The sequence below is a fragment of the Heterocephalus glaber genome, unplaced genomic scaffold (assembly GCF_053883595.1).
Source record: "Heterocephalus glaber isolate CG9 unplaced genomic scaffold, H.glaber_assembly_v1.0 deba00001755, whole genome shotgun sequence".
Classification (NCBI taxonomy): domain Eukaryota; kingdom Metazoa; phylum Chordata; class Mammalia; order Rodentia; family Bathyergidae; genus Heterocephalus; species Heterocephalus glaber.
This window is the reverse complement of record NW_028258453.1, coordinates 806,214-833,336: the sequence shown is the minus strand read 5'-3', so window position 1 is coordinate 833,336 and position 27,123 is coordinate 806,214. Positions and strand designations below refer to the sequence as shown.

The 27,123-nt window shown below is 45.6% G+C and overlaps 1 protein-coding gene across 5 annotated transcripts in view; it reads right to left on the bottom strand.

The window, feature by feature from the left end:
* Positions 1 to 27,123, bottom strand: part of Grid1 (glutamate ionotropic receptor delta type subunit 1) — a 737,700-nt gene that overhangs the window by 300,695 nt on the left and 409,882 nt on the right. For 4 of the 5 annotated variants that reach the window (XM_004867724.3, XM_087201126.1, XM_087201128.1 and 1 more), the window contains exon 5: positions 11,892 to 11,945. The exons of the other annotated variant lie outside the window; for it this stretch is intronic. In XM_004867724.3, coding sequence (XP_004867781.1) covers positions 11,892 to 11,945 — 54 coding nt within the window. The remainder of the gene's footprint in view (positions 1 to 11,891; positions 11,946 to 27,123) is intronic. 5 annotated transcript variants of the gene reach the window in all.

Below are 27,123 nucleotides of genomic sequence, written 5' to 3'. Positions count from 1 at the left end.
GCATACAAGAAACACACTTCATTCAAAAGGAAACTCATAGACTGAAAGTGAAAGGGTGGAAAATAATACTCCATGCAATGGGAACCCGAAAAAAACCAGGAGTAGCTATCCTCTTTGCATATCAAGTAGATTTCAAATCAACACTGATTAAGAGAGATGAAGAAGGACACTACATCCTTGTAAAGAGAACAATCCAAGAGGAAGAGATGACAATCACAAATATCTATGCACAATACACTAGTGTGCCCAACTATATAAAACAAATACTAATGGACATGAAAAGTCATATATGCACTAATACAATTGTAGTCGGGGACCTCAACACCCCACTGTCACAAATAGGTAGATCAACTAGACGAAAAATAAGTAATGAAATACTAGAACTCAATCGAACTATTCAACAAATGAACTTAACACATGTTTACAGAGTCTTCCAACCCACAAAATCAGAATACACATTCTTCTCAGCTGCACATGGGTCATTCTCCAAAGTAGAGCACATACTCACACACAGAACATGTTTAAGCAAGTGCAAAGGAATTGAAGTTATCCCCTGTATATTATCAGACCATAGTGTGATGAAATTGGAGATCCATAGCAAAAGAAACTCAAAAAATTTCATAAACACGTGGAAATTGAACAACACACTTCTGAATAACCAATGGGTCACAGAGGAAATTAAAGAAGAAATCAGACAGTTCCTTCAATTAAATGACAATGACAATACAACATACCAGAATCTATGGGACACAATGAAAGCAGTCTTACGAGGGAAATTCATAGCAGTGAATATGCATATTAGAAAAACAGAAGGAGCCCAATTAAACAACCTGATGCTGAACCTCAAGCTTCTAGAAAAAGAAGAAGAGGACAACCCCAAAGCTCATACAAGGGAGGAAATTATAAACATCAGAGGAGAAATCAATGCAATGGAGACTAAGAGAACGATACAAAAAATCAATGAAGCCAAGAGTTGATTCTTCGAAAGAATCAACAAAATTGACAAACCTTTAGCCAACCTTGTCAGAAAAAGGAAAGAAAAGGCTCAAATCCATGCAATTAGGAATGAAAAGGCTGAAATTACAACAGACCCAGCAGAAATCCAGAGGATCATCAATACCTACTTCCAGAACCTATACGCCAATAAGATGGACAACACAGAAGAAATGGACAGATTCCTGGATACATATGAATTACCAAAGTTGAACGAAGAAGACCTAAAATTTCTGAAAAACCCAATATCAACCAATGAAATTGAAAATGTAATTAAAACTTATCAACTAAGAAAAGCCCGGGCCCTGATGGCTTCACTGCTGAATTCTACAAGACATTTAGAGAGGAACTGCTGCCGCTACTGTTTAAGCTCTTCAATGAAATTGAAAGGGAAGCAATCCTCCCAAATTCATTCCTGGAAGCAAGCATCACCTTGATCCCCAAAGCAGAGAAAGACCCAACTGAAAAAGAGAACTATAGGCCAATCTCACTAATGAACATAGATGCAAAAATCCTTACTAAGATAATGGCTAACAGAATGCAGAAGATCATCAAGAAGATCATACACCCTGATCAAGTGGGATTCATCCCAGGGATGCAGGGATGGTTCAATATATGAAAATCAATCAATGTAATACACTATATCAATAGAGCCAAGCACAAAAACCATATGATTATCTCCATTGACTCAGAAAAAGCATTTGACAAAATCCAACACGCATTTAAGATGAAAACCCTACAAAAAATTGGAAAAGATGATCTCTACCTCAAACTGATAGAAGCCATCTATGAAAAACCAACAGCCAATATCATACTAAATGGTCAAAAACTGAAATCCTTCACACTCAAATCAGGAACAAGACAAGGATGTCCACTATCACCACTCTTCTTCAATATAGTTCTGGAAACATTAGCCATGGCAATTAGACAAGAGAAAGAAATAAAAGGAATAAAGATAGGAAATGAAGAAGTCAAATTGTCATTATTTGCAGATGACATGATACTCTATACTGAAGGCCCCAAGAACTCCACCAAAAGTCTTCTAGACTTAATAACCAAATTCAGTCAAGTAGCTGGTTACAAGGTCAACACACAAAAATCAATAGCTTTCCTCTACACCAATGACAGACTCACTGAGAGAGAAGTAGGGCAAATAATTCCTTTCACAATAGCATCCAAAAAACTGAAATACCTAGGAATCATCCTAACAAAAGAAATCAAAGACTTCTTCTCTGAAAACTATGGCCCTCTGAAAAGAGAGATTGAAGATGATATCAGAAAATGGACAGACATCCCCTGCTCCTGGGTAGGAAGGATTAATATAGTGAAAATGGCCATACTTCCAAAACTGCTATATAGATTTAATGCAATTTCAATTGAGATCCCAGCAGCATACTTCATGGACCTCAAGAAAACAATCAAAAAATTCATTTGGAACAAGAAGACACCCAGAATAGCAAAAGCAATTCTAGGCAATAAAGACAAGGTAGTGGTATCACAATCCCCAACTTGAAACTATACGACAAAGCTACCATGATAAAAAACAGCATGGTACTGCCAAAGAAACAGACCTGAGGACCAGTGGAACAGATTAGAAGATGCAGAAACAATGCCAAACACACTCAGCCATCTCATCTTCGACAAAGGAGCCAAACACCTTCACTGGAGGAAAGATAGCCTCTTGAATAAATGGTGCTGGGAAAATTGGGCTTCAACTTGCCAAAGATTAAAACTAGACTTTTATCTCTCACCATGCACTCAACTAAAATCAAAATGGATTAAAGATCTAAATATTAAAATAGAAACACTGAACCAGTTGGAACAGAGGTTAGGTAAAACCCTTGAAGACATCGGTGTAGGAAAAGATTTTATGAACAAAACCTCAGTTGCCTCTGAACTAACACAATCAACAAGTGGGATCTCTTCTTATTAAAAGGCTTCTGCACAGCAAGAGAAACCACCAGCAGTTTGAAGAGATAACCCACAATGTGGGAAAAAATCTTCACCTGTTCTTCCTCAGACAAATCTATAAAGAACTTAAAAAGATCAGACCTCCCAAATTTAAAGATCCAATCCAAAAATGGGCATCTGAAATGAACAGACATTTCTCAAACAAAGAAGTTGAAATAGCAAATAAATATATGAAAAAATGTTCAACATCACTGGTCATTCGAGAGATGCAAATGAAAACAATGCTGAGATTCCACTCCACTCCAGAAAGAATGGCTGCTATCATGAAATCAACCAATAACAAATGCTGGCGGGGCTGTGGGGAAGGAGGAATCCTGCTCCACTGTTGGTGGGAGTACAGACTGGTGCAACCACTGTGGAAATCAGTATGGAGATACCTCCAAGAACTAGGACTGGAAGTCCCATTTGACCCCACTATTCCACTGCTGGGGATCTTCCCCAAAGAATTAAAAGAATCATACCACAGTGATATATGTGTACTCATGTTCATAGAAGCACAGTTTGTAATAACTAAATCTTGGAAACAGCCCAAATGCCCATCAACTGGAGACTGCATAAAGAAAATGTGGTTTTTTTAAATAAAATGGAGTACTACTCAGCCATCAAAAATGAGAAATTAGAGACATTTATAGCTAAGTGGATGCACACTGAGGCGATATTCTTAAGTGAAATAAATAGAACACACATGAATAAATACCAAATAGTTTCTCTGGTGTGAGAAACAAAGTGTAAATAAGGACTAAATGTATAGTAGGTAATGTGAAATAGGAGTAAAAGGGGCAAAGGGGAAGGAAGTGGGAGGGCTAGGGGAAAGGATAGAAGGGATTGGGATTAATATGAGAAAATGGAAAAATAGGAACAAAATCTTTGTAAATAGGGAGGAATGGAGGGGTTGAAGGGAGGGCTGGGCAAGAGCGAAAAATAAGAACCAATAGAGACTATGTAAAGGTGCAAATTCCCAATGATGAATGTCATTATATTGTATACCTAAAATGTACCAATGATTAGAATGAAGAATCGATAATGCAAAATAGGAAGAAAAGGTCCAAAAGGGTAGGGGTAGCGGGAGGGGCAAGGGAAAGGAAAGAAGGGAAAGGAAAAATGCTGAGAAATGGAAAAAATGGAAATAAAGTCTTTGTAAATAGGGAAGGGTGGAGGGGGTGAAGGGAGGGCTAGGAATGGGGAAAAAATAAGAACCAAAATGCATTATGTAAAGGTACAATTCCCAATGAGAAATGTAATTGTGTTGTATACTTACAAGGTACCAATAAAAGAATTTAATTTTAAAAAAGTTCATATCTGACAAAGAATTTGTATCCTGAATATATAAAGAACTTTTGAAAGTCAATAATAAAAAATAAATAATCCAATAAAAATAGGTGAAATATTTGAACAGACACTTTACCAAAGAAGATCTATGGATATAGATAGCAAATAAGCACATGCAAAGATGCTCATTAGTCATCAGGAAGATGAAAATTAAGATAAATAGGGCTGGGCATGGGCACACACACCTATAATCCCAGCACACAGGGAGGCTGAGGCAGGAGGATCGCCATGAGTTCAAGGCCAGCCTGAACTACAAAGCAAGATTCTGCCTCAAAAACAAAACAAAACAAAACAAAAAAATCACAGTGGGAACTGTTCCACATTCATTGCAAAATCAAAATAATGATGGTACCAGGTGCCGAAAAGGATGTGAAGCAACTGGAACTCTCATCTAAGTAGCAATTTCTTTAAAAGTTAACTATACCATAGAATGCAGCCTTTACACTTTTAAGTATATATTCCCAGTGAAATGAAAGAATACAGCCATACAAAGACTCCTATATGAATGTCCATAATAGTTTTATATGTAACAGCCCAAAACCGAGAACAACCCAGATGTCCATCAGCGAGTAGATGAATAGCTAAAATTTGGTGTATTCATACAACTGAAGACTCCTCATCAATAAAAGCAAAGAACTATTGCTATACATTCCACATAAATAGATCTTACAATAATTGCATTTCAGTAAAACAACCCATACAAAAAAACCTCTAATATACATTATAGGATTCCACTTCTGTAAAGCTCTAGAAGACACAAGTTATATAAAGTGTCAGAAATACATTAATACTCACCTAGGTTGCAGGACAGGGTGGAACAGGAAGGTGAAATTACCAAAAGGTATAAGGACACTTTTGGGGTGATTAGTGTGTTCAATATCTTCACTGAGCTTTGGCTTCCTGGGTGTACACATATGCCAAACTGAACTTGCACACTTAAATATGTACACTTATTGTGTGCTCAGTAAAGCTGTTAATTTTTAAAGAAAAAAATAGATAATGAAAGTGATACACAAAAACACAGCCTAGTCCCATCTAATATAACAAAAGGAAACTCCTATTCTTCATAGAAGGGTTCTGAGTTGGAGCCACAGAGGGGAGTACAACGTGGTCCTCGTCTCCACAGACTCCTCATTGAGTCCGGGAAGACAAACAAGGGAATAGATTTCCACAAACATAACTGGTTTTGAGTGATACTAAATTAAATTTAAGACAGCAAATGGCACAGGGATTTAATATTCAAACAGAATTAGCATCTTTCAAATGAAAGGAATGAAAAAATTAAATCTTTTCCTATTCTCTGCATCACAAATAGAGATTTCTTAAATCTGTGTGATTCAGCATTCACATTATCTTTTTTGTTGTTCCTGTTTTCTTCACTTAGAGCTTTGGCATCTCCTCTCCCCACATCAACCATGTGTAGCCTAATCTCATTTTTATTTGTTTGAACTCAGTGTGTGCTCCGGGGTGGGGAAGATTTGAAATCCTGGAGTGATGTTCTCTGGGCTCTGGCAGAACCACTCTATCCTCGAAAGGATCAGCTCATGTGGAGGGTTTGTTGGTTACAAACCAGCAAATGTAATTAAACAGTGGCTGAGGGCATGGGACAAGGACAGCAGAGCCTTCTAGGGAGAGGAGTGGGGGAAGCCCGCACACTGGTGTGTGCTGGACCTGGGCAGGTGGGGGTCTCAGGATACAGTCAGAGCCGCTGTCTATGACAAGAGGCCCAGAGAAGCCTGCAATCCTGAAAGCTGCCAATGACCCACAGGGAGGAGCAGGTGAAAACCAGAAGTACACGAGTGTGTCTAGGAAAAGCAAACACATGTGGCAGAACAGTGTGCATTGCCTCTTCCTTGAAACGGCGCAGCATGCATCAAAGCCCATGCATCAGGAGACACCTGTTCCTCACTATTTAACACTAAATTATTCACCCTCTTTGATCACAGAATCGTTTTGCCATAAAACAGCTACAGACTAGCAAGGTGTGTTTTCCCCAGTGTATGACTGGGGGATTTGTGCAGGAAGCCTGATCAAGGCTTCCCTGCCCTCCTTGGCTGCTCCAAAGCCTGCTGAAAGTCGGTGCGAGGCAAGGGGAATGTGTGTGGGCCTCCAAGGAATTGCTGGTGCCCTATACAACCATGATACAGATGGGAAAAAATGGGTGCAGTAGGATGGGGGTGCTGGCAACTATAGCTCATAAGGCAGGGCCCAACTTTGTGAGTCTGTGAAGATCTGAGATGGCTATGAATGATTCTTCCTCCATGTGTAAGTAGTCAGCAGAATCAATATGAGGAAGCAAGAGGCAGACAGCAGCAGGAGGAGGCTTAACTAGCAGACTCCTCTGTGTGTGGGAACTTTAGCGAAACCAATAGAAAGGAGATGCACATTCTTCTTCACAAGCTGTTCTGGGAGACAAGCACAAAATGCCAGAGCTGGGTGATGAGACAAGACAGCATGAGAATACCTCTCTGGAGAAATGTGGGAGGTCCTCTGGGCAGAGGCAATGTGTAGCAGATCCCTGCAGGAAAGGTAGGTCCTGAACAATCAGAGATGCAATAAGGGCATAGCAGGTGGAAAGGAAAGTCCTGGTAAAAGATGGAGCTAGGAAGTTAAAATAACCTTAAGTCCCCCATCTACCTGCAGGGATGAGCCATGAGATAGTGTGCAGAATGGTAACAAGTAACTAAGGATGCAAAGATGTGGTAGGGTCATCCTGGACCGGGTGGGGCAGGCTGCATGATATGGGCTTTTCCCTATGAGCTGAGGTCAACCAGAAGGGTGGGAACAGTGGTCTTTGAGATCAGGAATACCAAGGAAGAACCAGACTGGTGGCAGGTCAGTGAGTATGGAGAGAGGAACACTGAGCTTGAGGTGAAGGTGGGGCTTCCAGTTGGATCTCTGGATCTCAAGGGCAATGGGCACAGGAAGTGTGGTCACTGATGCATGCTGGCAATGGGGAGGGGTGCTGAGGGTGCCAACTGTGTCCCTTCCCTTCTGTGAAGCCCCCTCCTCACAGTCTCATTTGTTGCGCATCAAAGGTTAGCTTGTGCTTCTGCATTGCTTGTTATGCATTCTAAACAATTTCCATCAAAGTGTGCTGTGGCTTGATGTGTGGAAGGATTCATCTAAAAATGGGAGACGCCAGCAACAGACAGAGCAACTCAGGTCGCATCACAGCTGGTCTTTCAAGAGGCTGAGAGTAAGAACACTGTGTATTCCACAAAAGAATTTCCTGCAGAAAGTTCTCAAGAGGCCAGACTAGGGGGTGCATGTCTCCAGCTTGCATGCAGAGCTTGGAGGGAGGCCACTGTCTCTTTATCAAGAATCCAGGGGCCGAAGATTTAGCTCAGTGGTTCTGCTTCCTGCCTCACAAATGGAAGGACCCGAGTTCAATCCCTGGTACCAAAAAAAAAAAGAATCCAGCTAGCATGAAAGGTGTCCATGAGGCATTTGAGAAGCCAGAGTAACTGAGATCTGCTGCAGGCCATGTAGAGAGGAAGCTCCTTACCCAGCCAATGGGAGGTTCTGGAAATAAACCTCCTCATCCAGAGTCAACAGGCCTCAAACAGGCAGCTTCTGATGGATGACCTGGGGTGGTCCTCTCCATCACAGGCTCAGCTCTTAATTGCTGCTTTTGTCTTTCCTCTGAGCCAAACTGTGAAATGCTCATCGATGCAATTTCCTACATGCTATGTACATCGACCAGCCTTCAACCACACCTTTTAAGAATCTATCATTTGCATGGAGCATTGAAGATTTAGCAAGGTGCTACAGTTACCCATGCCTCAAAAGACTCACAGTCTCGTGGCCACCTTGACTAATGGCTCATTTTATTTTCCAAAAGTTCTTTGGAAGCCCCCACCCAATTCCAAAGTAACTTATAACTTCATCAGTTAATGAAGATATAGTGCAGACCTGAAAACACATCTACTCGCCAGTGGAGCCCAAAGATTTGTAGAAATGGCCAGTGAGGCTCATGGGCTCCAAAGACTTCCCCTGCATCCAATTATCTCTTCTCCAAATAAAGCGGCTCTATAATATTCGACACCAATGCTCACGGTTGAAGAGGTGCACACATTAAGAAAACCAGTGCATAATGAAAGCAAACAAAAACATGTGCCCTTGAGTGTTTATCCTGAATCCAGGAAAATACATTCAGCAAGTCAAACAGAGCAAAGGGACAAGAAGACAGCGATGGTAAGGAATGAGGAGAGCAGGGGGCCCAGCTGGAGGGCCATGCTGGAATCCCAAAAGACAAGCGTGGTGGATAGGAGAGAAGGCACAGATCTGAGCTCATCTGAGGGCCTAGACTTCTTCCAGGAAAGCGGGGAGTAGTCTCATGAAGTAAAAAGATGGGGACCCCATGCAGCAGCCAAATTCTGGAGATGATGTTGAATGGCGACCCACCGTTCAATGCCTGCCCTTTAGCTTTCCCCCCCCTTTATTTTATTCCAAGTCATTACATATGACACACAGAGTCGACCAACAATTTTTTGTCTGTGGGTCTATATTTGGATAGCTTTAAAAATCTGCAGAGCTTAAAATGATGTAGCACTGCATAAAAGAATACCAGGGTTTTTGTTTTCCACGAGGCTATGCTAGAATAGGAAACTGGACGTCAGGCTGTGGCTGGCTCCTAAGCATAAGCCTACTGAATTCAGAGAACATTTCCATGATTTGCCGGAGATTGTGCTGGGGTCCATGTGTCGAAGCTGTACCAGCATCTCTACCTTCACATCACAGGCTTCAGAACCCCCATATGCTGTCACTAAAGGCCAGCTGAAAAGTGTCTCCATCACAGCACACACCTGAGCCCCACTGCCTGGTTTTGCAGAATCAGACCCTGACCATGACGTCACAATCCTTGCCAAGCCATGTGCATTGTGGTGCCATTTGGTGAATGGGGCTTTGCAGCCCTAGGCTTCATAAAGAATAACACAACCACCACAGAAAAGCTGCATGTCCTCTGAGTCCTCCATTTTCCCATCTGTAAAATGGGGGTGATAATAACTGCCCTCCAGGGTGTTGATGAGGACTAAGGAAGATCTCAAGCACACAGGGCACTGACAAGTGTCTGGTGTGTCATAACTAGTAAAGAAATGTTAGGGGTCACTCTTTGCCCCTCAAGAGAAAAAGCCCCCAGTGGAGACAGAAGCCAAGAAAGGAGACAAACAGAGGTACATGGTGACCCCCTCTAGCCCAGGATCCTTGCAGGCTGGCTGGCCCAGGGTGCGCTGCTGATCTTGGTGCAGTGCAGTGCTGATCTTGGGCTTTTGGGTGTGGCTGCTCCAGGGTACCTGGCAGGCGTCCCCCCACGTGTCTCCTCCTGCCGACACTGAGCCCTGGGTTCCAGCTGCCCCCAAAATGCCAGTGTGCTTATGAGTAGGGTGTGTTGAGGAAGATCCTCACATTGGGGTGTCTGGATCAAACTCACCCTGGAGAAGGAGCAAGGAGGGAGAATCAGAGGCCCGGAGGGGAGGGGTGAGGGTGGCAGGGATTCAGGGGTAAGAAGGGAAACAGTTTAGAAATGTGGAGATAAAGCACAGTTTTGAAGACTGACCACAGAAACAAGGGCTATTCAATGTGGAAGAGTCATCAAAAGTGAAACCAGCACTGGACATCGGACTTCCATGGCCCGTGGAATGATGCTTTGCTCTGGAACAAAGCACAGTGGTCTTTGAAGGCCCTGCAGAGAAGCTGGCAAAGCACAGAGAATCAAAACTTCTCCAGGATCAAGGAGGCCTGGCTCAGGCTCTGAAGAGTGGGGAGGGAGGGGTCACATCCCCTCATCTAATTACCAGTGCCACCATCTGCACCCCAGAGACAGGGCGGCCACTGCGCATGTCTCCACCCGGCCCAGGCAGACACGGAGCTGACAAGATGGGAATCTGTGGGGGACACCATGAAATGTGGCTCTCACATGCAGTCACTGGGTGATACAACCTTACCTGTATTAACATCAGCACCCAAGACTGTCTCAGCCATGTTAGCCCTGAGCTCATGAAGAAACACACATCACAAAAGAGGAAATTACCCACATAATAAGCCCTGTACCCTCCAGCATGAAGCCATTAGTCGATCAGCTAATTCAGGAGCTGCTGGGGGCCACAGCCCTAATGGAAGCAGCGCTAGGAAACACATTCTCCTCCAGTCCACACCAGTTAATGCCACACTGGGATCTCAGGCTGCCTGGGCTCGCAGCCTCTGAGAGGACATGAAAGCAGGGGCATGTGGGTACAGGCCACTCCTGGGCAGTGCCAGCTGTGTGGGGAGGCCAGAGACAGAAGGTCCATGAAGAATACCAGACCTAGCCGATGACACTGAGGGCTCCAAGTACCCTGGAGCCAAACCAGTGGATGGCTGGTCTTGGATGCACTTCTTTCTCATCCTGTCAAATGGGTGCAGTGACCCCACTCACAATGGCTAGCACACAGACACACTCACACATGCATACTCACATATACACTCACTCACATATACAAATGTGCCTATGACATTCTCACACAGACACATGCACACTCACCTTCAATACAACTCGTGCATACATACACACTCAAATACATACATGTACACTCACATACACACGTGCATATAGCATTCTCACACAGACACATGCAACTTGAACACATGCACACTCACATTCAATACCACTGGCACATGTACACACTCAAATACATGCATATGCATTCATACACATTCACACGTGCATATAACATTCTCAGACACATGCAACTCATTCATGCATACTCATGCATACATCTATACCCTCACATGCACACACACGCACACTCACATGCATGAACATCCAACTGACATGTGTGTACTCACATACATGCAGGCACATGCACAGTCACACATTCATGCAACTGACAATATGCACATTCAAATACATACATGTGTCTGCACATACATTCAGCCAGGCATACACACGTGTGCATCTACAGGCACATGTGGCTCACACATATATCTATACACTACAAGCATATACAACACATGTTCATCACATATATTCACACATATGCACTCACATACACACATTCACATGCACCTACAACTCACACACAGACAACTCACATGCATACACATAATACATACACACTTACATGTACATACACCTCACACACAAGTACCCATACTCACAAGGCACACTCACACACTCTCACAAGTGTACACTTTATCCTTACACATTCATGACCTCACACATACTCATGCACACACTCACACACTCCTGCTTACACTCACACATGCTCACATATGTCTCCCACACATCCCCAACATCTGGTATGAAATGAGGCTTCCACCCCACCTCCCTTTCTAACCTGCCTCGGCCTGACTGGCTGCCCCACCTTCCCCCTCACCTCCCATACCCTGCACACTCTGCTGGCTTGACATTCTTGTGAACTCAAGTCTGGATTACCCGCTCCTTCCCATCTGCTCCAGGTAAGTGTCTTGGGAGGTGAAGCCCAACTCTCTGACCTGTTGCCTTAGCAGGATGGAGGCCCAGGTGAACCGGAGAGCAGAGGACAGCTCTGAGCTTTCCCAAGGGTTGGGACCCAGGCTCAGTACCAGCCCAGCCCTCCCCATTCGGGGGCTCTTACCTCATTCACAAAGACCCAGTGGCTGTCCTTGGAAGCCAGGTTGGTCTCCACGGCCTGCAGAGAGAAAAGAAGCCACATGAACGGAAGCAGGCTGGAGCTGGCAGACCCTCAGGGTGATTGCTGAGATAAGGTTTATGAACACTGCTCTTGTAGGATTGTTTCCTCACCAAACACGCCATCCCCCTGAGGCCTGCTCCAGCTGCCTCAGCCTCGAGAGGCCTCCACTGAACACAGACATCTGATCCCCACGTTCTTCCGGTTCTCTAGCACAGCCTGGAGCAAGGTGAGAGGAGCTGCTCCTGTGGGCACTGCGAGGCCAGTGTGGGCAGCCAACCTCCCTGAAAATCCCTGAAAATCCCTTTCTGCAGGAGCACTTGGGAACACTGCTCATCAGTGCCCAAGGATACAAAATCATGAAACTGAAACGCTGGATTTATGGCAGCTCGTCCAGCTGTGCTGAGTGACACGGGAAAGTGTCTGAGCTGTGGCTTGGAGCTGCCCATGTCCTGAGTCTTCCCAGCTCCCAGGGAGCAGCTCACCCTGTTCTGTCTCACTGTGCTGGGCTCTATTTATTACAGCGTTCGCCCCTTTTTGTTCGGATGTTTAGCAGTTCATTACTCATCTGTCTTCTCTGTGAGGTTGGGGGCTCCAGAAGGTCAAGACCCACATCTCTTAGGTCATAGCTGGGTCCCCAAATGTCACACTATCACCAGTAAATAGCAGGTATTCAATTAACACTGCTGAATACATGAATGAAGTGGGAGGCAAAGGCAGACACACCCTGTTACTCATTTTGATTCTTGTGTGTATTCATGAGTGCTTTTCCCTCCTTGAAGTGAAAAGCTGACAGACCGAAAGAACGGAAAGGGACTGATGGTTTTCCAGCAGGCCCCGTAAGAACACTCAGAGTAAGCAGTGGAAAGTGCTCATGGAGGGCCAGGCACCACGCCAGGCCATCTATGAACTCGGAAGAGAGCTTTCAGATGGCAGTCCACCTTTATTTATATATTCTTATTTTGCATCTTATAATGTAATTTTTGTTTCTCTTTTGATTTGAAAAATAAAAATGCTCAAAATCATTTCATAATGTATCAGCACTTTAAAAGAATGTGCTAATGTAACAAAAATCTCCTTTTGGTCCCTCCACAATCATCCCCCCTAAGTTTTTGGAGTGTCCTCTTCCAAAATCTTCTACATCACAACTGTAAGTGCCTGTTTACACATGCATATCAAACAGGTGTCTTCCTTAAAAGCAGGTCAGGGATGGCATATCAGGTTAACATTCTCACATTTGACTTACTGATGTTTTAAGAATGCATTTTCTGGTCAGTATTGAGAGTCTGACTCTTACCTAACAAATGAGGCATACAGGGAGCAGAGCCTGCACCAGCAACCTTGCCCACGTGTGGCCCAGTGAAGTCACAGGCCCTCCCAGACCCTGTATAGGGCAGTGTAGGACCTCACTCCATGGCAGTGAGCATGCCCAATGGTGAGGGCAGTGAGGCCAGGAAGGTAGAGGGTGTGGACAGCCCAGGTGAGCACCAGCCCCACAACCCTGTACAGACAGCACCCCGAGGACACCAAGAGTAGGCACAGAGACTTCCCTGGGCCTGCTGGGGCTGAAGGATAAACTTTCTGCTCTCTACCCGTGAATGAGAAGACATCAGGCCCTGAGAATACAAACCAAGGCAGGACTGGAAGGGGGTGACCTCCACTTCCCTGTCATTTGTTCATTCTGGTCGCCTGTAAAATGGAAATGACACCTGCCCCTCCTGACTGCCAAGGTATGAAAGTCGCCAGTTTCAAAAAGAAGCAGACATGGAGAATGGCATCCATCATATCACAAGCATTTCCAGGTAGCAGAGACAGGAAGGGAGTCACCCCTGTCCTGCATGTAGGGTCCAGCCTCATTTCCCCACTTGCTCATACTCCAGTTTGGATCCTGGGAGTCTTTCTGGCCCCACAAGCCCCTCATCCCCTTTTCTTCACAACCACCACTCACGAACCCTCAACTGCCGGTGATATCAATCAAACAGACCTGGCTGCTGCCTCCTGCCCACCTTCAGGAGACTCAGTGCCATTCTCACACTCCAAAGATAGGGGGCACCAGAGATCCCAGGAGGTCTGTGCACTCCATGGGCCAAGGCCTGAGACACTTTCCCCCGATGGACAAGCTCAGTCAACCAGGGAAGCCCCACAGACCCAAGAGCTGGTAGAAAGGGAGACTCAGGATGGAGTACAGGCCGCCCTGCCCAGAGCCTCTCACCTCTGAACACAAAGACATCAGTGATGTCGCCAGAACCCAGAGGCCCCTGTGAAGATATAGAGGAGGAAGAAATCTAGAAATACTCTGAGCCCATTGCTGGGCCCTGGCTCCCCTGGACTCCCAACCTGTCTGCAGTTCCTTCATGCTCACCCAGAGAGGCCGATGATTTGCTCATTTGATTTGCCTGTGAGACAGAGCCACAGAAGGAGGCCTGATGTCTCAAAAACCTAGAACTTGAGCTGAATCTCAACAGTGGCAGCTTCACAAAGCTGAATTCAGCACCAGAAAGGCACGTGGGGAAAGAGATTGGAAAGTAACACCCCTGGTAAACACCAAAGACCCTCAGAAAGGCAGGGGGTGAGGGGTCTGTTCTGCCCATGGGTGTTGGTCAACTGAGTCACCCTACTTGATGGGAGGCACCACTCAATGTGGCCTAGTCATCGGCTGGGGCACTGTAAGCCAATGACCAGTTAAAGTGAGCAAGGCTGCTTAAAGCCCAGGACAGTGAAGGTGTACACATGGAGAACTGTCCTGTGCAAGAGACTGTTTCTCTTTACAGCCTCTGACAATAGATTTAAAACCCATGGCTCCAATAGCCAGGGAGGACAATCAGTTCAGTATCTGTGAGAACCTACTGATTTTCCAAGGAGTTCAAAAGGAAACAGGTGGCCTCAGAGTCATGGGGTCCCATCACAGGAAGTGCCTGAGCTGTGTCAGCTTTCACATATCAACAAAGAGGATGATCACGGTGAGGGATAAGCCTCCTCATGCGTCAACATCCACATCATGGCTCTCAAGTCTGGCTGTATGAACAACCTCCTAGGGGCCTTCTAAAACTTCAGACCCCAGGCTCCAAGGCTCAGGATCCTCATCGCCTGGGAACAATGATGCTTCTGGGACCTGGTGTTGTATCCAAGCTCCAACCCTGCCTCTTAGCCCTGGTAGCCAGGATCCCAGCTCCAGACGGGGTACCTCTTGCATCAGAAGGTATAGATACACCTGCACAAGTGAGGGGGCCTCTGCTTGTCCCTGCTGGAGCCAGCCCTATGGACAATTTAAGCCAATAGTGGGGAGATCCCAGGGTGCAGGTGGGAGCTCAGCTCCCCTAAGGAGTCTTCCCGCCAGGTGTCAGACTCACACCGGGAAGATATTAGCAGAAGGAATTGATCAGAAAACCCTGCAGGATGACTGGCCAACTTCCCTGTCCTACTTTCCCTCACCAATTAAGCAGGAGCTAATTTGTTAATCCTCTTTTCCCCACATGGAGATAAAGAGGCTTGGCTGCAGTCTTTTTCCAGAGGATGGGGCTCCCACAGAGGCTGGCAAAGGTGCCAGGAAGGAGCAGCTACTGTGGGCTTCCAGAGAACCCACAGGCCTCCCTCTGAGGTGCCCATGGAAGGGCCTAATGCTGCAGCCCAGGGGACAGGGTTCCCCCAGCTCTGCTGACTGCCATTCTAAGTGCATCCTCTCCCTTACTCTCCCAGCCATGTCTGCACTAGGATAGGGTGAGTCTTCCCCCAACCAGCAAACTCAGTTTGGAGGTTTAGCTGAGGGGCCCTGGGTAACCTACTTTACCTCTCTGAGCCATTTCTATGCCCCCTTGTGTCTAAGTACCAGCCAGGCTGCACGCTCTGCCCATGTCCCCCCTCCCCCCATCCTGTGCATGTCTGATTCCAGGGACTCCCCACATGTTCACTCCAAACCGCCAACACCCAAGACTCTGGCTGCCTGAGCCCTTGGCACTCAGAGGGGCCGGAATTTACACTCCTATCCAGGACTAGGGGTGCCTAGAGACAGATCCCAGCAGACTTGCTCCTTGCGCGGGTCTTCTCATGTGATCTCAGTGATTTCCGGAATCCCTCTGCAGAATGGAGCCAAAGTGACCTCTCTTGGCTTCCTTTACTTCTTGGTTCTGTGTCCCCATTTTCAGCTCTGTTTCTTGTTTTAATTCTCCTGGGACTGCTTCTTAATAAATCATTTTCACATAAATCCTCCTCTCCAAGTTGGCTTCTGGGAGCCCAACTTAACCACCTTCTGCCCGGGGTTGCAGTGAGAGTTAAATGAAATCACACAGGAAGCTGCCAGTCCAGGAGAAAACGCACTGTAGATGATCAGTCAGCTCGAAGTCCCCAGACCCCTTCCCCTGTGGCTCCTGCCTGCTCTTCTTCGATGGTCGCTTTTGAATGCACACAAGTGCATCATCCCTCCCCCCCTCCCTCCTTCCTTCACCCAACAGCTGTCCTAACACTCCATATCTGGTAACACTGGAGGTGTCTGCACAGAGGAGCTGACCCACAGGCTAATGAGGGAAGCTCTTGTACCCTGCATGGAGCTGGCACCTAGGCCAGCTGGCAAGGGGACAGTGAATCCTCAACATAAAGTCGTGGTTGGGTGGGGGCTCTAGTGACCACCAAGCTCCCCATGGAGCTGTGGAAGCCAGGAGTCAAGTCAAGGTGAACCCAAAAGGGTCACTCACTGCAGTGGCCCAAACCTCATCCAGCACAGCCCAGCTTGCTAAGTTGCTATGAGTCCTGCAAGGCCCAGGCCCACCCTCAAGGACTATAAGCCTAGATCCTGTGACCAACAGAACCCTTTACAAGAAGAGATGAGGAGATGGAAAGGACTTCCAAGGGTCAAGCCAACTTTCTTGGAACAGAGGAGGTGGCAGGTGCTGGCAATATAAGTGGCCTATGGGACAGGCTGGGAGGGAGGACACAGGCAGCCAATGTAGAAGGCACAACATGTAGAGTGGCTGGCTGTTATATGTGTATCAACATACATGGACATACATATATTCTAACCCACAATCCATGTGCTGTCATAGGTAGCCTCTGGGGTGGACGAGTAGGTACAAAAAGGTGTCCCCCTGTGTAGGAGCAGCAGCCTTACTCTTAACTCCAGTGGCTAATGGCATCAGCAGTGCTGGGGTGTACATGACATGAGACACCAACATCCTATTGGCCCCCTGGAGACAGAGGACATCTGAATTTTGTCCTGCCCACCCCAATCCTACAGCTTCCATAGAGAAGAAGGTTGAGACCCAGCTCCAGCTCCTGACCCCCAGCAGGTTTTAGATGGAGAGCAGGGTGGGCTGGGACAAGGAGGATCACAGCTGCCCCTCCATGGTGTGGTGATACAGACCAGAGCTGGACAGAAGCAGAGAAGTTGGAGTGCTGAGCACACTGAAGGAAGTGTCTGCAGTCAAGACACCTTCCCCTGTGTCCCCAGCCTTTCACGAAGCAGGATAAGTTTGTGCCATTTCCAAGGTTGCTGAGAGCCTGCTTTTATTAAGTACCTCCTTAATATAATACCTAAATACAATGTCCTCTCTGCGCCTCATTTACTCCTGACCACCAGACGGGCAGTAGTTTTGTCCCCCATTACAGGCGGGAACTGAGACCTCAATCTAGATTAGATCTTGCAGAAGTCCCCTGGCTAGTACTCGGCACAGACCACATTTGAACCCAAGTCCAACTGACTCCAAAGTCTGTGTCCTTCTCATCACTTGGTCAGGCTGCTCTGCAAATGCTCAAACAAGTCCAGGAGAAAGTGCATGAGCCTCTGGGCCTGGGCTCAGCCCCAGGACAATGAGAACAAAACAACCTTCTCATTTCTGAAAAAACACCATTACAAGCAGCAGTGTCTTCTGTCTCCAGGTTAACTTGTTCCCAAAGCCTGAGACCATTACGCCACCTGGTTGTTAGGGGTGAGGCTTTCAGCTTCATCTTGGCCCACAGGACTAGGAAATAAGTGTGAAAAAACCTCCCCATGGAAGCCTTCCAACTCCATCGCTGAGGATTTATTTTACAAAGTGCAACTGCCACAGATTATTTATGTGTGCATTAATTATTGGCCACTTATCTGGGCACCACCCTCCCCAACATGGGGAGCCTGAGATAATAAAAGCTTGTCAGCAACTAGCATCTTTTAAAAACCCCAACTCTGACATTTGGGAACATTCTCCTCCCATGGAGCCCAGGCCCTGGCACTTTCCCAAGGACAGACACCGAGCTAACTTTAAAGCCCCGTGGCTGCCTTTGCAACAACATGCTATTTAGGAACAATTCTCCCTGTGCAGTGTCACCCTCCAAAGCATGAAGGAGCACAACGTCTCCTCCTGTGTAAAGGAGGAGAGAGGCAGGCTGGAAGAGGAGCAAAGAAAACCAGCAAAGCAGCCACCAGGAGCCCTGAGTTTCAGAAGAGGTGCCCAGCACCCAGGGCAACCTGAAAGAGCAGTTATCATGGGGGATGCTGTGTCTCACAGGGGCTGGCCTTTTTAGGCAAAAAACCCAAGATCCTGGCTCAGCTACTTTGCTCATTTACCCGTCTTTTTTTGGGGGGGGGCACATGTTTGCAGTACATAATGATCACATTCATCACTGGGAGGAAGTACATGTACATAACACATATTCAACATTTGGGGCCTCGCCTTCATCAGAAATGCGTCCTCAAATTCTCACCACAGCTCCTGCTCCTGGCTCTATCCTTATTTCTAGATGCCACTGAGGAATCTTGGACCCAAGCTGGTAAAATTTCTTGTGTCTTCCCTGGGCCCTTTCCGCGAGCCAGCCCTTCTGAACAAGGATAAATCATCAACTCCCACTTCCTCATCTTTCTCTAAACTCAGAAGCCCGCTCATGGCAGGCAAAGGGAACTCCACCTCCCTGGCCCAGGGAAAGGTAGCTTAGCCTGGGGCCAGGTAGGGGAAGAGGAAACTCAGAATATCTATCATGCTGCAATTTGAGAAAAAAGCAAGCAAGCACAATTATCTAAATACTATAAAAGTCAGATAAATCTCAACAGTCAATCAGGAGACCACCCTGGTCTCCACCCTCCCTGTTGCCCAGAGTCAGAGATAAACAGCCGGAGTTCAAACCCAGCAGAGGGCAGAAGTAGCAGCTCACAGCCTCCAGGGAGAAGGATTCATTATAGATCATCTGTGGATCCTTCAGATGAAATAGAGACGGTTCCAGAGCTGCACAAGAAGCACAATTTACTGTAATAAAAAGTGAGAATATGCTACATGTGAACGATTTATGAAGAAACATTAATATCAGGAGAAAAATGAAATAGAGTCTGCTTGCAGGCACGATCTGTTTAATAAGATCAACTCGGAGAAGGGAAGCCAGGCAGTGTCGATGAGTATCAGCTGATGGATACTCAGGTTTTAATCAATGATCTATCATTTCCCCACCAACTGGAGGGCACAGAAACCAAATTAGGCTGTCCATGTTCTCATCCACATGGCTACTTGGGCTGTGTCCTGAAGGGAAGCCACAGGAGCCTGGCTTTTCTATCCCATCTCATCTCACAGATGAATAAGCAAGGCATTCAGGCCTTTGGCCACATGGATGCTGTCACACACTCCCTTCTGAGAACCAAAATCTACAGTAGAACAAATCACTTCTGAGCTTATTTATGTACCGATCTGGCTTGGCCAGAGCAGGAGTGGCCACCAGCCTCTGCAGTGTGGCCTGTGAACCAGCAAATGACTCAGTTCCCCTTCATCCAGGGCAGGCGATGCAGACCTTGGGGATAAGTGGCTGCTAGAGCCATTGTCATACATCTGCTGCTCAGCTCATGCTTCAAGCAATTTTTAGATACAAGCAAAGCCAAGTCCAAACCTGATTGGAAATGTTTTCTTCTCTCTCCCTTCCCTGGGTTTTTCCATGTTATACCGGGGCTTAGGAAGATGCTGCTGGCATCCAGAGCCCAGCTCCAGGAACTCAGCTTCATACACTGTAGGCAGAGGGTTTGGGGACACCTTGGAGCTGAAGAGTCCCTCTCAGGGTTGCTGGGTCACAACACACCCTCCCATGTAGAGCAGTCAGCCACCCCATGCCACAGTGGGGCATGTACTGGGAGAACGATACCACCTCGAGCTGCTCAATTAAAACATCAGTCTTCAAGGTTAATACTGTGACCCCTTCAAATCATGCTCCATGTGATCCTTCGAGTGGCTTCTACACACAGACCTAATTCCTTTGCTCAACCCAAATTGTTTTTAAAAGATGGAAGTGTTTGAATTCTTTTTTAAGGCAATAAAGTTGAAAGTAGCAATTCTTTACCAAGCTGATAAGAGCTGCTGGGTATAATTTGTATTCTTTTTTATGGGCCTGACTTTTTGGAGAATGGAACAGAAAGAAAAATATATTCTTTTCAATTCTGGAGACAAGAGCTTTTTCTTCCTCGGGGAGCTGGGGAGGAGCTCCTTGGCCCGGGAATTGCCAGGAAACAAGTCCCTCATTTGGGACTCGGGAAAGCTGGGGAGGGTGAGCAGGGTAGGGTGGGAAAGTCAGGGCACCAACTGCTCCTCACACAGGCAACTTCGGGGCTCTCAAGGAAGCCACCACAGGTAGTAAGGAGCAGAGGATACTACAAGTTCAGTGAATGTTGGGTGGGGAATGGGAGTCATCCAGTCTTTTAGAGTCAACAAAATAAATTGCTTTACAGTCTTTAAGACAGCCTTTCTCCAAGGATAATGCCCTATGCCAGGTACTGAGTCTCAGATTTTTGAAAACCTTCTTTTTTGCCCAAAGCCCTGGAGATCTGCCGTGAAGCCAAACAACTCAGCAATCAGCCTTGGGCAAACAGAAACAGAACCAGGAATCATGAAGGAATGTGCTTAGTCCTCAGGTATGACTCCCACCTGCCCCATCCCACCCAATGCCAATGCAGAACAGCTGGAAGGTCCCTACCCACAGGATGCCGGGCTTGGAGAAAACTCAGCAGCTATAGGGCCCCCAAGGAGACAGCAGGAGCCAGTCTTGAGGGGAGGAAGGGCACTGGGTCCACAGGAGTAGTGGCTCAGTCACACGTTCGCATGCTGTCAATGTGGATTTGGTTCTAAAGTTATTAGATAAAGCAACAATCGATTATAAGCAAGATCAACTGTGAAATTCATTAACTCATGAATAAAGTATGGCACAGAAAATCTAATTCATATAAAGGATGCTGCATTCATTCTGCTAACTTTTATCATTTCTGTCCTTAAGTGTACTGATTAAACATCCAAACATTCCAACCACTCTAGAATCTCTTCCTGCCCGTCCACTGAGGATAGAAGGTGTCGGGGCCAATCTGCACTCCAGATCTGCCCCCAGACCATGCAGGAGGCCCTCAGAGCAATGCGCACATCTTTCCCATGGTTCTCGCCCACTGTGTCAACCTCCAACTTGCACTGTGCCTTCTTGAGCCAGAGGTGGCACTGTCCAGCATGAGAGCCAATGGACTGTCAGTTAAATGTGCACATGATGCATCTCCAAAGTTGGTCCTGCTATGGCATAAGAGATGGGAGCATCGCTGACATAAGCCATGACTTGGCACCTGACACACTTCCAAGCTCCCCTCTGCCGGGCCTCATACCAGGCAGAGGGGCCTGGCTTTCATCCTACAAATAAACACTTCCCAGACTGTGTTCCATGGGATAGAAGGGTCTTAGGAGATGCTAACACTGCTTGTAAAAAAAAAAAAAAAAAAAAATCTGATCTGAAAGCTTGAGATGCCCTGCATTCCTGTCCCTACCATGAGAATCACAAAGCACACTACCAGAAAAGTTCTGTCATTGAAACTCACCACATGTGACTGAATTCAGTGTTTAGCAAACTTATCTCCCCAGAATATTAGATTTCTTTGTTCAAGAAACATATTCCACTTTGAATGGTTTTAATTTTTGTATGTGTGTTTGATAATAAAGTTATTTTAAAAAGAAAGAAACATATTCCACAGGACACTGAAGTGACAACAGGAACAGAGTGGAATAAATTGAGCTCCAGGGGTTGGGCATCAGGGAAAGGAAGTTAGGATGGGAAGTTTGTGATCAGATCTGGGTTCCAGAGAAGCCATGTGGAAGTAAATTTCACAAGCTCCACAGGGACATTTAGGAAATCAGTTTAGGGCAAGTTACAATGATCCAGAAAGGTGACAAGGACCACAGCAGGGCAATGGTCACCAGGCTACAGAAGAGAGGATGGAGTTAGAAATGTTAAAAAAGTAAACACTGGGAATGTGGTTCCCAGTAGGAAATCAAATGAGCTTTGATGGAGAGAAAGGAGTCTGACGTGACTTCTAGATGTAACTGCATAAAGACAGAAGTTAGATTCAGCTCAGCAGAGAAGACGGTGACCTCAAATGCAACTTCCTGGGGCATCAGGAAGTGAGAGAGGCCCATCTGCAATGTTTGAGATACATGAGTTATTGCATGAGTGACCAGGAACAAGGTGAATGGCCACAAGGACAATGCAGGTAACACAGTGACCCTTAGCCTAGAGAGTACTCTGTCCTCTAGGGCAAGAACCAGCCATGGCTGCCTTGGTCCAGACACATTCAATTTGCTCCAGGTGTAGGACAGTGACCCTTGAAGGACAGCAGCCAGGCAGGGAATGGCAGGAAGATGGGAGCCACCCCTCCCTTACCCTCTTGAACTACAAGTCCCAAGTCATTACATTCGTGGGGACAGCACAGTTCACATCCAGCTGCCTCAGTTTCAACCCACAAGGATGTGTTAAGAGATGCATCACACACACACATACACACACACACACACACACACACACACACACACACACACACACACACCCTATTTCCCTTGCCTGCTAATTGCAAGGGACTGGTCCGGGACACTTCAAAGCCTCTCTGGAAGACGTCCCGTTTATTCATCTTGTAAATGTCCCATTGCTGGAGTCAGTCCACTGCTCTATCCAAACTGTGCAGGAAACTTTGGTCCTCTTCTTGCATATCCCTTCACCTTCGCTTTGTTAGCAGAAGTCAATTTTATAAGCCCAGCACAGAGCTTGATCAGCCAGGGGAAATGTATGTGAAGACCTAAGACCTAGTTCTTGCTTTTCCTCTTTGCATTTACCTTCTCTGGGTTCTATTCTCCTCATCTGAGAAGTCAGACACTTGGGTCTTAACATTTGTGAAGAGTCTGCAGGCAGGAGGTTCCCAGTGGTGTGGAAAACCCTCACGGTTTGGGAGGAAAGGGAAAGGTGTCCCCATGGGAGCAAGTCCGAGACAGTGGTGGGATTTTTTTTTTTTTTTTTTTTTTTGGTACCGGGGATCAAATTTGGAAACTTGCACTTGCAAGGCAGGCAGTGGAACCACTCAGCTAAATCCCCGGCCCCTATGGTATTTTGGCTACTCAGTATCAGAAAATCCTGGAGAGAGGCGAGCATTCATATGCTGGAAACCTGATCCCCAGTGCAAGGGTGTTGAGAGTGAGGACCAGGTCCATCAGGTCAGGGGGTGATCAGGTCATGAGGGCTCTGTGCTCCTAAACAGATTAGCATTCTTATCACATGGCCAGCTTCCTGATAAAGGCAAGATCCAGCTCCTCTTTTTCTGTCCCACCTTCCTACTCTTCCATGTTTTGTCAGAGGATGACACAGCGTGAAGCCCTCATCAGATCCCAGCACCCTGATCTTGGACTTCCCAGCCCCAGGAGCTATGCCAAATGAAGTTCTTTGCTTCATAAATTTCCCAGGTTGTGTTGTTGTTAAGGCAATGCAGAAAGGAGTAAAGGCATGTTCTCCCAGTGCGGGGGCGAGGGGGTCGCTGAACATGTTCACCACATCCACGGTGTCCTGGGTCTACTTCTCCAGCCTCTGCCCGCCTCTGTCAGTAGTCAGCATCACCCAAACAAAGACCTTTTATTTCTTATTAACTCTGTTTTAAAACTTTTTACAAACAAGGAAAATAATACTTACTTTAAAAATCTGAAAATCAAACAATGCCAAGACCAATGTGCTAAACAAGAATAAAATCAAATGTTTTTAAAAGGAGAATAAACTGAGTAATTTCAAAGCACAAGGGGACAATTATAGACAATAGTTTATAAACCTATTACTGTATACTAAATCACGATTTTTAAGGCAATGGTTTTGAAGGCTTTAATTTTTTAAAGGCCTTCTGTTGATAAATAGCCATTCCTGGTCCTACTGGCCGTGCTCCCATGAGACAAATGCTTGTATCTCTTTAGCCATTTCTTCATGATTTATTTCCATATTTCTGATCCTAGTTAATCATGTCCTGACTACAATACTTCTTTGGTCCATCTTAGACATTAGCATTATCTATTACCTTCCTGATATGGTAATTGGGATTTAAATCTCTCCTACAAATCCTCATTTGTTCATTCCTTTTCTGATATTTCCAATTTAGTTGTATCCCAGTTTTAAAATTAAATGTGCCTTCCCATGTTTACTGCTGTACTATTCACATTACCTAAGGCAAGGAGTCAAGGTAGATGTCCACCGATAGGTGAATGGGTACAGAAGTTGCAGCAAGAATGCACCATGGGATGCTAGTTAGCCTTAAAAGAGGAAGGGAATCCTGCTATTTGTGGCAACAGGGATAAACCCCGAGAACATATGTTAAATGAAATAAGCCCAGAAGAGCAAAACATATTGAACGATCTCACCCATATGTGGACGCTAAAAATGTTGATCTCATAGAAGCAGAAAGACAGCAGACTGTCGTTACCAAAAGTTGGAGGACAAGGAAGTGTTGGCCAAAGAACATATAATTCCAGCTAGATGGGAGGTATGGTTTTTAATGTGTCTACAGACCAGGGAAATACAAAGAGAGAGTAGATACTTGACTGTCCAGGGGTCAGGGAGTAAGGTAGAGGGGCAGAAAGGATAGGGGAGATGGGGAGAGAAATGGGGAATGCCTGCTAATGGTTGTGGAGCTTCTCTTTTATGAGACAAAAATGTTCTACTACTGACTGTGTGATGGCTGCTCTGTGAACATACCAAGACGCACTGCATGGTACACCTTAAGAATATGTGAATTATACCTCAATGAAACTGTAAAAAATTTAACCGTGTTGAATCTATAATGATTATACCATTTTCTACTAAGCCAAGTAGTGGATTATAATCATATTTCTTCTTCCCTATCCAACTTTCGCTTTTATTACATTAACAATTGTCTTGGTTTGTATTTATTTACATAAGTTGTATATTTCTCCAAATGCTTAACCATACAAAACAAGCTTTCAGAGTTCGTCCCCTGGAAACAGCCGGTCACAGCCTTGGTGCTGGCTCCTGCAGGGACCAGCTGGCCTCTGGTCAGATGCCCAGGACTCTCCTGAGACTCTCCTTACTGCTCTGCTGCTTGGTTCCTCTGAACCTGTTATTATTTTTATTTATTGGCTTTTTATTTTATTTTCCTGAAATCCATCCTATGGCAGCTTCTAAACAATGGTGCAAGGGGTGTGAAACTTTGAGTCTTTGCATGTATGGATTGTTTTGCTACCATACTGACTGATAGTTTCACTTAGCAAAGAACAGGACATAATGGGTTAGTATTAATTCTCCCACCGGAATAACCTTTTTCCAGTGTCTTCTCCCATCAGTCTCACCTAAGCATCCAAATTCTATTCTAATTCCTGTTCCTTTTATGTCACCTGCCCATCTTCCTCCTCTCCTCCTCTCCTTCCTCCCTCTTTCTCCTCTTCCTCTTCCTTCCTCTTCTTCTTGTCTCTCTCTGCACCTCCCTAACCTGGTGTCTTCATGTGGATATTTTCTTTCCTTCACTTTGGCTAATGATTAAATATTTGATAAGATTTTTTTTAAGTCTAGAGATACACATCATTCAGCTCTGATATGTTTTTTATCTATTTCTGTGATATATTCCTTTTCTTCATTTTTTCTGTTCTCTCTACTAGAATTTCTACTAGGAGAATACTGAACCATTTATTTTTATCAACTTTTCTATAATATACCTCTGCTTATTTTTTTACTCTCTTCAACTTAATTTTCCAATATTTCAACTGGATTTTCAAATTTATTATTTTTAGTCTTCAACTGCTACTTTGTCTTAATATCTTAAAATGTAATTTCTTATCTTTCTAAGAAGAGTTTTTGAAGTTTTCACATTGGTCAGTGGATCCAGAATCCTTTTGCAAGTGTGTCTTGTATTCTCTCCTTCATATAAAAGATATTCCTCAAATGCACAGTGACCCTTAGTTGTCCTTTCATATGTAAAGTGAGGTTTATAAAGCTCACTGAAGGGCGGGGGATGTAACTTGTGGATCCATTAGTGGTTTCTGCCTCAGTCTATTTTCAGTTGCTATAATAAAATGCTTGATGCCAGGTATGCATAAGTAAAAGAAGTTTATGTATCCCACAGTTCTAGAGTTAAATGTAGACATGATCCTGGCAAAGGCACCACTGGCTCTGCCACAACAAGGCAACAGGCATCACAGTGGAAGCCCACACAGGAGGGAGCAATCACACAGCCAGACAGGAAGCACCAAGTCCAGGAACTGACCGTGGTCCTGAAAACTACATTAATCCTGTCTGAGGATGGTACCCCTAAGACCTAGTTAGGTCCTACCCCTTAAAGGTCCCAACACCTCCCCACATCAGCATACTAAAGACCAAGCTCCCAGCACAGGAAACTCTGGGAGATGCATTCAAACCAGAGCAGCTTCCTTGACTTTGCCTTGAAAGACATCCTTTCCTCTCCTCCCCAACATCACACTTGAAAGTGTTTTCTCTGAGGTCATTTACTCTCTCCAGAAAAGAGATCTGAAATATCCCATCTTAAGGAAAGAGAAAAGAATAAAGGGGTTGGAGTCACGCCTAGTGACCTAAATACCTCCCCTTGGGCCCCACTTCTTAAAGGTTACAATGCCTCTCACTAGTGCCACGACTGGTAACCAAGACTTCCTCACATGGACCTTTGCGGGAGATTTACCCAAGCCCTAACAGATAGACTCCACCCACCTGCCTACTGGGAGCAGACCAGAAAAAGAAGTTAAAGGTCCACACGACTCACCCTGCAAACCTCTGTTTATTTTCCTCTGTCTTCTGCTACATGCCTCACCCCACTTTCTGGGAATTTTCTGGGGCCTCAGTGCTGAGGGTCTCAGAAGTCTATAGGTAGAACCAGCTCACTCCCCAAAAGCCAGTCCATTACCACGCATTCCAATTAGGGCTGGGGATATAACTCAGGGTTACA